The 11,523-nt window shown below is 41.8% G+C and overlaps 1 protein-coding gene across 1 annotated transcript; it reads right to left on the minus strand.

Moving 5' to 3' along the window:
- Positions 1-678: 678 nt before the first annotated feature.
- On the minus strand, positions 679-9,526 carry rnd1b (Rho family GTPase 1b). The gene is made up of 5 exons (XM_035655853.1): positions 9,374-9,526; positions 8,806-8,875; positions 4,496-4,605; positions 4,169-4,303; positions 679-3,683 (listed from the first exon to the last, which is right to left on the minus strand). The coding sequence occupies exons 1-5, from the start codon at positions 9,524-9,526 to the stop codon at positions 3,438-3,440; spliced, it is 714 nt and encodes a 237-aa protein (XP_035511746.1). The 3' UTR covers positions 679-3,437.
- Between the last annotated feature and the right edge of the window lie 1,997 nt (positions 9,527-11,523).

Genomic DNA, 11,523 nt, shown 5'->3' on the forward strand with positions numbered 1-11,523 from the left:
CAAGGGTTTAAACTAGATTGGCATCATTTTCACATTTTAACAGGTCTTTTATGTGCTTTTTGGTGAAATTAGAAATCAAAATGAGTATATCGTAATGAAGTGTAAGAAGCCTGAAGGGAAGAGAGCTATAGAGCAGTCAATATTATCTTAAGAGCCCTCTCAATAGCCAAATGCAAATTGCTGTATTTTCCAACACTTCTAGAAGAACTGAAGAAAAAGGGAACTAATGAAATAATAGAAACAGTACTCTTAAAGGACCAGTATGTAGGATTCAGTGTCATCTAGCAGTGAAGTTGCAGATTGAAACCATCTGAATACAGCACAGCCTTCCAAGTGTGTAGGAGAAACTATGATGGGCAAGAAACTCGCAAAAAACATGAAAGGCTCTATTTACACCCAGTGTATGGTTTGTCCATTATGGGCTTCTGTAGAAACATTGGAACTATAAATATATTTTTCCATATAAATGTGTAAATATTTATATTTTATATGTACAAATACTTGATCCCATCACCAGCTGTTTTATTCAGACTAAGTACACTGTGAAAGTGTGTATACGGTAATATAATAGCAATATTCTCACAGAGAATTGTTCATTTTGGTTCATTCCAGTTTTTTTTATCAATTGTTAATGATTTATGTTTTAAATAACATGAGAACACCAATTCAAGGGTGCCAGACAGGGCAAGCTTTATTTAACACAGCATAAAACAAAAAACAAACCAAAAAAAGGAAATAAAGTTAAATTTCCAAAATAGATTTTAAACAAATGTACATGTCAATCCAAAAAAGGCAAAAATAGCTACCAAATAAATATTCACATCAACAACAATATTTTCATGTGACATCCTTGGTGATGTCCTACAATAATTATAAAACAAGAGACGGTATGTACAATCATACAACTTCAATAGGACATGCTTAGGAGTTTGACTGCACCATTGTACCACACACTGACTACAACACAAAGGCTGCATATTAACTGACGTGGTCCGTGAGCCGCCCATCTAACCCATCTTCAGAAGGCCCGGCATCAGCTTCCTAACCCAAAGAAAAATATCAAGGAATATATTTTTTTTTAACAAGCCTGGCAACAAATGAATATCCGACACTGTACTAATGGATGTGGGGATGTCTGCCTGTGAGCCAACCCTCTCTGTCCACAAAACCAACCCAAGAGCCAGTCTCTCTTTCCTACGCTGAATTGTTGCTAGGCAATGTTGAGGAATTTGGTGTGTGACCATGAACTGGAAGCCTTTGTGCAAATCACCACTTAAAGTTCCTCCGACTACCGGGGGCAGTCCACAGCTCCAAAAAGATTCTGCAACAACCATCTCAGGGAGATATTTCCAAAACGACACACATCATGCTTTTAAATAACAAAAAAACAAAATACACATCAACCATAAAAACAAATAATGGAAAAATAGCTTTCTTTGGACAGGGCCAGCCTGTGCATTTTGATTAATTGTTCTCCTTAGTCCCACATTATTTCCTCTTTTTTTTGACACACTAGCCCTTTTTACAAGATGATTGTTAGACTTTTGAAGGTTTCAAAGTATATTTTTCGAATTTTACAAGTATGTACTGCACTGTTAACTCACTCAAGCAGTTTATTCAGATCTTACCGCTTTTTATTATGATTATGTAAAATTGACAGCAAAGTCTAGCATCTGCAACTCAAAGAGCGTTGTTCCCTCTTCACATACTCTGATCTATTTCATAGCACATTGTCATTGGCTATTTTATATACCAGTGGCTACTTACACGGAGGAGGAGGGGCAAACACAGATCAGCAGCCTCTTTGTACAGCAGAGATGGTTTCAGTCTATAACATCGATGTCCATGGAGCGCTATAGCATGACAGTAATCACAAAGCTGCGTCTTTATTGCCACACAGGTTACCTTGCATCACAAGCACTTAAATCATTATTGCTTTATGGTTAGAAGCACAGAGGTCAATGCTGCACACACACATAACCATGAAGCCAAAGATTTAAGCTCAGAAAAGGGTCCAATTTTTTGCTCCGCAGTCATTGTAACCTACAGTAAGTGCTGCTTATTGGAGGTCAACAGATTAACAAGAGTGTGCGACACAAAAACTTGAGTCATCTTGGAAGAGTAGAGTCAGGTTGGGAGTGCTACATTGGATTGTTGCAATTTGAGAGAAATCCACAGGCATATTACAGTAGTCAAAAACTCTCAATGACTTCTGGGAACATGATATGAAAGGCATTTTTCAAAACTGCATACCATTTGAGAATTGTTGAAAAAGTCTCAACAATACAATGCTACAAATCTTTTCTGAAGAATATTTGAAACAACAAACCAGATTTTCCCTTTAGCAGCCGGCCTGACTCAGGTAGGCATTTAACCTATGCTTTTAAATATGCCTCACAATGCTTTCGCTGGCATCGATAACCAGCCACAGCTTCATAAATAACGCTGGACAGTTCAGCATTGAACTGTTTGTGTGTACGCTCCTGGTCACAACAAAGGCATGTTTTCTCATCTATTAAAATGTGTCTGTCCCATCACCAAATATTATTTTAAAATAGACTCTAGCTGTGACAGCAGAGACACCGGAAGCCCAACTAAACTTCCTTACTTTTTATGTGTGTCCTTCGTTTTGTACACACAGAGTCTCTTCAGCCTCCTCCACCTAGTCCACTGAAAGCTTGTGGAGCAGCGCTGTCCAGAGCTACACAACCATGCATCAACAATCCATGCAGGTTGAAATAGTCTAGACTGCTGTCTACACAGCAGCCTGCACTCACAGCTCTTATCCCTGCTCTCATCACCACTGAGACAATGAGAACAGCCCTCTATGTAATAGCTCTCACTGTGGTTTGTCCCACTACTCCCTCTACATCTCTGTGCTTTCACAGGTCTAAATGGGGACACCAGCGACAAGCTATTTCACACCTCACATATCTTACTAAGAGGGATGAACAGGACTTTGCTAATTCCTGACAGTTTCATGCTAGATATATTTTTGCACTTAGAAAAATATCCATTGAATTGTCTGAGAGGCATTTACATCACAAGATTAAACGTCACATGTTGCACATTTCCAATTTGGACAAAATCAACATGTGCCTAGAGATAGTAAAATCAAACAGATGTAACACCAGTGTAGTTGCATACTGTTAACAGGTGAAAAAAATGGCAGCTTGATGATCAAACCTTGACTGATATTATTTGTTCGAAAGCAAGATAAACAGTAGTGGAAAAAGATTGATGTGCGCTAAAAGGTTCAGGAGCAAGTGGACAGCGAGGTGTCCACCTCTTCTGAGGGGCGTTTGGTTTCCGGGGGGGTGAGGGAAGGATTCAGCAGGATCCCCTGATAAAACCATCGTGCCCACCCCCCCTTCCCCGAGACCAAGAGGCAGGGGCTTGGGGTCGCATGTGATGACTGTAACCCAAGAGGTCTCCACTCACATGACCGAGCAGCTCTTGGCCTTCTCCTTCTTAAAGGTGGAGGAAAGCAAATCCGACTTGCTGGGCAGGTGGAGAAGTCTTTTGGAGAGGCGGCGGGTGGGGCTGGTCTTCGGGAGAGGCTGCAGCTTGTTGATGCAGGCCATTGCTGCGGTGCGGAACACGCTGTGGATGCTTTTCTCCGAGGTAAACGCTGAGCACTCCAGGTAAGCCTCTGCGCCCAGCTGCTTGGCCATAGCAGAACCCTGCAATAAATGGAGCGATGTAGGCTGCTGTTCATTACATCTTTTATTGTGTTATATTTGCACCAGGGTCACCGTGAGTGTGGAGTTCAGGAAGAGATGCCCCTGCAAGCTCATAAAATGAGGGAGCACGCAGTCATTGAATCTTCTAGGTGACAATAGGTGACTCATTATATTCTTTACCCATTTGTCATCATAAAAAAAATCAAATAGAAAATACTGATGTTTATAGTTTCAGTCGGCCTCTTTTTTCAAGCAATTAAAGAGCCATGTTCCCAAAATGATTTCTTGAGAATGGCAGCTGAAAATAACAGCTCCACTGGAAGTGTACAGACTTGTGAGGTATAATGTTCAAAGCCGAAACAGATAATAGGATATATATATCAATATTGAAAGGTCTGTTGATAATTGTGATATTTATTGTTACATAAAGTATGGCATTGAATACAGTACTGTATATTCCAGGCTAACTATATATTTTATCTCACCTGCTCATAGGTGATGGGAGTCTGTTTCTGATTAGACAGCTCCATCAGCGTGCAGACATCCGTGCGTAGGTCGATCTTACAGCCAATGAGCAGGATACGTGTGCTCGGACAGAAGTCCAGGATCTCAGTTTTCCACTGTGGACACAAAAGGACAATCAGCTCAGTGGATCTATTAGAGTAAATAATACCATTTAAATAAATATTGCATGGCCATACGGTATACTTTAAACAAATCACACAATATTTAAAGGGATTGCTAATAGAAGAATGTTAAAATGGTGTACAAAAAAGAATTATGACCGTAAAGTGAAGTACTGAAGTCATTACCTTCTTCAGACTGCTGTCCACAGTGTCCGGGCGGCTGATGTCAAAACACAGCAATACTGCATCTGAGTCGCTGTAGCACAGGGGCCTCACATTGTCGTAGTACGGAGAACCTTTGAGGGCAGAAAAGAGAGAATTAATAATGTGGCTAAAAGACAAACTTTGATCCTTTTGACCACAGGAACTCAAAACAGTGCCACGCTGAATATTTTTGATTAAGTTTCAGAGGAATCTCACACAGCCATCATTTTGAAATATTGGCAAAGGTCCTCAATGATTTCCTCATCTTAATGCTGAAAAACCCTCGTCGTTTCCCTACTTTGTAGTTGTCAAAGTTTCTTTGTAAGTTTTTTTGTTCTTGAATTGATGGAAAATGGCCTTATGATGATTTTAAAACATTGAGGTCAGACCTGCAGGAGACAGGGCATATTTTCACATCAAAGGTACAAGGGTTTAGGCTAAATTTGCATTGTAAAATGATAAAGAGTTCATGATCCGAGCCGATGATTAATTCATTTTAAGTGGAGATTGTTTCAGGAATCGATTGCTGTGACAACAGGCACTTGTTCAGAGAAAAAAGGGTGATGGAGCAGCAGAGTGGAAGAGGCAGAGTGAGAGAATACGGCTGCAGGGATTACGTGCAATCGGCATCACTTCTCCTGCTGAGCCTCACTTTGCTGTCCCTGAAACTGCTCTTTCCCTGCTCCTATATCCTCTGCTGCCATTTCAGAGGGAGAGAAGATGACAATCGAGCACTAAATCCTCATTGATCTTCTCTTGCAGTAGATTACGCAAGTGGAACGGTGGGGCTCCGGGCAGGCAGACGCTCCCACTCATGCTCAGAATCCTTAAGTAAACCACCCACCCCCCAAAAAATCCTCTGCTCGGCGCGCAATACCTCCAGTCCCTCTGTTACCACAGCAACAGCCTTGGAATCCACCATCTACATCAGGCATTCCTCCCACCTCTCCATAAAGGCTCGCCTTAACTGCCAATCAATCATTTTACACCGCAAACTGCCCACCCACCTACTGTTGGGGACATTCCTCTGCTCTGCAACAGAGTTGGGGACCACAGACATACATCCATCATGCAAACATACACACATTCACACCACACCTATAGCACACAGACTCACTATTTAAATTTGGCAGCAGCCAGAGGTGAACTAGATCTATGTATCAGATGAAACAGAAGAGGAGCAGCTCAATGGGATTAACATGTTTACTTTAGGCTCTGTGTGAATCCCAAAAGGGATTCAGTGTTCCTCTTATAACCACAGATAACAAAAGCAGTCTGTGTAATCACTCATTTAGATATTACACAACCATCCTAATTGATTTACAGTGTAGAAAACAGTGCATGAGAAGAAAACATATGAAGCAGCGTACACAACATGGATGTGTGCATATACATCCGTTTCATGAATACTTAATGATTTTCCACATTATCAAAGGGTAAAACCGAATTTGCCAGCTGCTGGGCGCTGTGAGTGGAATAATGACAAGCTGCGATGAAATTCCTCAGGGTCCTCAATGTCCTGAAGGAAGTAAACATCACTGCAACGGAACAAAGGGACATGCTTGTTGTATTATAATGCTGTTTCTATGCCTTTAGAGAGAATAATTACTTTGTTCTACTCTTAATTAACTGAAACATTCTGATTAAAGTAAATAATTTACTAAGACTGTATCTTTACAAAGAGGAAAGACGTCGCCACCTCAAGAATACAAATTGTATTATTGCCCAAACACCATTTACACCTAGGGCTGGAGTAGATGTGTGTTGACTCTGAAGAATCTCATAGGAAAGTTAGAGGCAGGGTGCTCTATACATTTTCTCAATCTCCCACGATGGGTTATCACACAGCCGGGAAACTGGGTGTGATTCTGCATTAAATGGCCACTGATCTGAATGCAACAATCAATAGAAAGCTGCACAGGGGGTCCTGGACCCTTTGCAATTAAAGCTGACAAATTAGTTACCCTGCCAAGGGGGAAGGGAGATGGAGGGGATGTCTAGGATGCTTTTTTTCTCCACAGAAATTTTTCATTTTGGACAAACAATGCACGATTCAGTGGGCGTATTTATCCAATCTTCAAAGGGAATAAATGATATGAATGTGTAAATATTAGTATTGGAAGCTCCACAGCATGGTGTTTGGGCACAGGAGCAGCCTTGGCAGCGCTCTCCCGACACTACAGGACCCAGTTTCTAATCCTGGAAGAAATAGCTGTTTCTATTGTGGCAAGAAAAAGCCAGGAGGAAGAGAGGAGGGAAAGCAGGAGTGTCGCCTACTGAGGCAGATCACAAAGAGCCCTCCTATGCCATTAATCCTTCACCCCCTGCAGTCTGATATCACAGAGTACCAGTCTCTGTCTCTTTCCCTCTCTTCCCTCCTTTTCTCCATTGCAACAACCCAAAAATGGCTTGGATAGACAGATCAATACACACGCAGAGCCTAAGCATGCTCCAAATGTTCCCTTTTCTTCCTTTTTCTCAACAGCATGCCTGTACAACAGATGGAGAGTTTCTGAGGCATGAAACATGGAGAGTGAGGCAGACTAACTGGGGAGTGGAAGGAAAAGAAAAGAGCATAACAAAATTCCTGCGGCTGAGCTCTACTCCATCCGTCTTGATGGTGTGGTGCCCAGAGCTAAGTGTCGAGGTGGAAATTGGGCCAGAGCAGAAGTAGGCTTCACAGGCTCAGACGACGGGGCCTTGTGTTGGAGCCTACAGGTGGGGGAGGGGAGGATCTGCTTTTCTGTGTGTGCATGAGTGAGGCCGTGAGTGTATTTTTGTGCATGTGCGCTAAATCAACTGAGTGACAGAGCCTGTCTTCATCATTAGCACACTCCTCTCCTACGGTGAGAATGCAGGGGTCAGACAGATTAATGATCCAGTGATGGGATGACTCACAGATTTGGGGATGAGAGGAGCTCTGCCCCTCCACCCACACTCAGCCGGCTGGGAGCTGCTGTTGCTGCTGCAGCTGATAACTACGGACTTTAGAGCCAAGCCAAGAAACACACTACATTGCGTCAGACAGTTGTTTAATGGTTTCACATGCCAGAGCCCATCAGAATAACAGCTGAAGCCCCCTGCAGGGAGAGAGAGGACGGGTCTTTGTTCCTGAGCATCACCACATCTAAGCTGTTAATAAGCCTCACTTTGTAACTTGACACTGTCAAAGCTGATCATACTCTGCATTTTGAAGTTGAGTCAAACAACAGATTGCTTAAAACATTTAAACAAAAGCCTTGATGTGCATTGAACTAAAAGTGTAATCTGCCAGTAATCTTTCACAAAGTTTTATTCAGTCTCAAGGTAAATTGTCAATTAAGTTTGTTAGAATCAAATATATCTGCTTAGATTAACACTTATTTGTTGTAATGCCTTATACCTTACTATAATTAAAAACTAAACTAGGGCCAAAACAGTTACTCAATGAACATAATAAACAAATCAACAACTTGGTTATTATTGGTTAATCATTTAAGTCACTTATGATGGAAAATACCAAACCTGGTTCCAGCTTTGCAAATGTAAAGATTTCCTGCTTTTATCTGTTTAATAGTAAATTAGTAAGTAAGTTTAATAGTCAATTAAATAACCTTTGGACTTCTGGTTGGAAAAAAAAAAATTTAAAGAGACTTTTCCCTAATCGCTGAGATTTTATAGATAGAACAGTTAATTTATTAATCATAAAGTTTATACATTTATAAATAAAAACGTAATTTGAATTAATCCATAATTTAAACAATCCCAATTTGTAGCCCTAAATAGACTGAACCCTAAAAATGGCTAAAAGCTGAAATGACTGATATATAGCCAATACAATTATTACTGTCTATTAACAGTGGCTTTCTTTTACAATTATACAGATTGTTTCATCAGCTTAAATTGATATTGGGTTCATTACAAATCAATCTCATTCATTAATCATACAAGAAATGATGATATTTACAGTATCCTCTAAAACCCAAAGGCTTTATCAGCAAGACCCTTCAACCTGAAATAAATTACTCACTAACACCATAACGAGATTCATTATTCACTATACATGAGTTACAGCCACTGGACGGTGTTCGCCTCCCCCACCACCCTCCCCATGTCCGATCGTACCAGGCTGATTAAAACCGGTGGATTGATTTTGGTCTGTAAATCCATGGCGGGGCTGGGAGAAGGAGCTGCCTGTGTGGAGCCGGTGATGAGGTCAGTCCAATCAATGAAGGGGAGTCGGGATAATGAGGAGACCCTCTCAGTGTGGTGGGGACGCAGTGGCACAACTCCACACAATTAGAGCAAATTACAGTAAGAAGAAGAAACCTGTATGGTGTGACCAACAAATAGCCCCTGAGCCTGTCGTCCATCACCGGGAGCCTGACAAGAGGTACATGAGAGTCATCTATAACAGATGATGGGGAGGGGGGGTGAGATAAGTCCTTATCTCAGTGTAACAAGAGAGTGAAAATCCACTTTTAGTCTTTATATCAAACCTGAAGCCTGTTCCTTCCTTCCTGTGGGAGCACATGGTAGCTCCTGGTAGAGCGTTCACTCCACGTAGGCCTTATCGCAGGAGCCTGGGTTCAATTCCAACCTGTAGCTCTTTGCTGCATCTCACCCCCCTCTCTTACACCCCCCTTTTTTTCCTGTCTGTCCTCAGCTGTCCAATTAAAAATAAAGCCATAGAAAGCCCCAAAACATCTTTAAATAAATAAACTCCTGTGATGAAACAATGAAAGATGGGTAGGGTGGAAGGGGTAAAAGGAAACAGAAGAGCTAGTTCAACAAGGAAAGAAAGAAAGAAAAAAAGAAAGAAAGAAAGCATCTCAAACTCAGTGGGTCAGTCAGAAGGGGTGGCCCAGTGGTCCTATTCACAGTCTTAATCCTCTGCATCATGCTGTTGGAGTGGGTGACCCGGAGCAGCATATGGAGGAAAATGCAGGTCACCAGAGTTTCTGAGCTGCCTCCTGTCTGTCTGCTCCAGAAAACCTTCCTGCGCGACAGGATGTCTCTCTGTGTGCCCATCATCCCTCGGCACCAGGCCCACTCCTGCTGGCCAGACCAAAGTTCCACAGTCTGGGATTAAAAAGCAGGATTTGGTCTGGGTAGGGAATTACATTCACTTTTTTTTTCCTGTTGCCGAGTTTGGATAATGGGGGATAAGAAGTGGGGGGGCCTGGTGGTGAACCGCAAAGGAAACAGGTAAAACTGCTATCCAGCATCAATACCACACGCGCGGAGTGAAGGAGCGAGCCCGTTACATCTTATCATAGGATGTTTACTTGTCGACAGCAGAGACTGTATGCCACAAAAAAAACAACACAACCAACATTGAAGTGTAGCCAACTTGCCCCCAGCCTACAAGCCTACTATGACCCTTGTGCGGTCCGCTAGTATACACATCCAAGCGAGAAGTAGTGGATGGAGAGCGGGAATCCTGGAAAAGCTGAGAGACTAAGGAGTCATGCAAATGAGCAATGAAAGGGAACAAAAAGGTGCAGCAGACCCGTTGTCTACTAGTAAAATCCAGGTCAACAACCTAAAACATTTTTTATCAAGGAATCCCTAAAGAGTGTGAGAATCCACTCTGTACCCAGTATCAGTTACTTGAAACCCTCTAAATTTCTACAACGAATAGTGAAAATGAAACATATGAAGGCAAACAAGTCAGCAAATAACAACTAAAGAGGCGGAATAATCACAGTCTTCCTGCCCTAGTTACCAGTGAATAACATCAGTAGTGCGGGGAACACGTACTCGTAGAACTGTCCACATCCTTTATCCTGCCAACATGGGATGCAAAAAATAATTAGATATAAGAGGGAAATTAGATCAGCGCCTAAACTGGAAGTCCAGACCCAGAACCTCAATGCAGTTCAACAAGTGGCAGATTGTTGTGACGCTTGCATCAAAAAGAACAATAAGAGTCAAAATTAAAACAGGCTTGATCTAAGTCCTTTAAGTTAATCAAAACGTAATTAAGCCATGCATACCGTACGATTGTGTTTCGAGTATTCGAACCGCTTCGATTATGGACCACTTTATCATATTTCTCTCACCTTATAATAGGTTCCAAGATGAAGATTGGGAGAGTGATGAATAACATTTCTGCCCCCTATATGCCATTATAGAGGAAGATTCAGTAGCACAGCTCTCTTTGAGCGGACTAGAAGCCAGGCTCATTACATTCACGACATTGCTTCACACAGAATCAAGGCGAAGGACATGAATGGCAAGACCAGTTGAATCAGGACCAGCGCAGACAAGACAGACAGACACAGGCCAACAGACAAAAACAGAGAAATCAGGGTTATTCAGTAGGCCTATATACCTGAATGCCCACCGCACCACTTCGGCTGCCCTCGCCAGACAGGACTTCAAATAGTGGGGCACGTAGAGTCTGGGGAGCAATTACAACCCATAGTGGGAGGTTGTCATCACTCAGCAAACAGGTAAAGGAAAAATTTATCCAGATATAATCCTTCCAGTGGCACATCTACCGTAAAACACATCACAGAGGATGGAGCGGGAGGGGGTGAGGGAGGGTAAATTCAAAATAATAAGCCTAGTAAAAATGTTTCTTTCTTTCTTTTTCAAGGAATTTCGGATCAATCAATCAAATCACTGCAGTTGCAAGAAATATTCAACCCAGGCCAATATGTAACAATCCTAAATGCGTAGGGAAAACATTTTAATTTATCATGCTTTAAAAAATCAAATGCATTTAATAGTATTACGGTAAATGCATTACAAAATAAGCCGAGAGGACGAGGTTTTAGGGAAATGCGCATGAAAACTGTGACCGCAACAGACGCACCGATTTTTTTCCCTGCCACATTCAAACATTTTTCAGAAAAAAAACACTCTAATCATCAACAAAACACAGAACAGTTTTATGTGCACACATTTGTAGTTCATTTTCCATAAGAGCATACCTCTGGATAACAATCCTTCGCCAGGACTTGCAACATCGCCGTTTTTCCGCATTGAACGTCTCCCACTAAAACCAGTTTACATCTCACCAC

This window comes from Morone saxatilis, unplaced genomic scaffold (genome assembly GCF_004916995.1).
Source record: "Morone saxatilis isolate NCDOM2014 unplaced genomic scaffold, NCSU_SB_2.0 Contig15, whole genome shotgun sequence".
Taxonomy (NCBI): domain Eukaryota; kingdom Metazoa; phylum Chordata; class Actinopteri; family Moronidae; genus Morone; species Morone saxatilis.

Bases quoted from the DNA above. Each gene is read 5' to 3' on its own strand.
- rnd1b (XM_035655853.1), bottom strand. From the start codon at position 9,526: ATGATGGGCACACAGAGAGACATCCTGTCGCGCAGGAAGGTTTTCTGG. The intron at 4,606-8,805 runs GTAATTTGCTCT...CTGCCCTCAAAG, and splicing joins ACAGGTTTCTTCTTCTTACT to GTTCTCCGTACTACGACAAT. The intron at 4,304-4,495 runs GTAATGACTTCA...TTGTGTCCACAG, and splicing joins TGGACAGCAGTCTGAAGAAG to TGGAAAACTGAGATCCTGGA.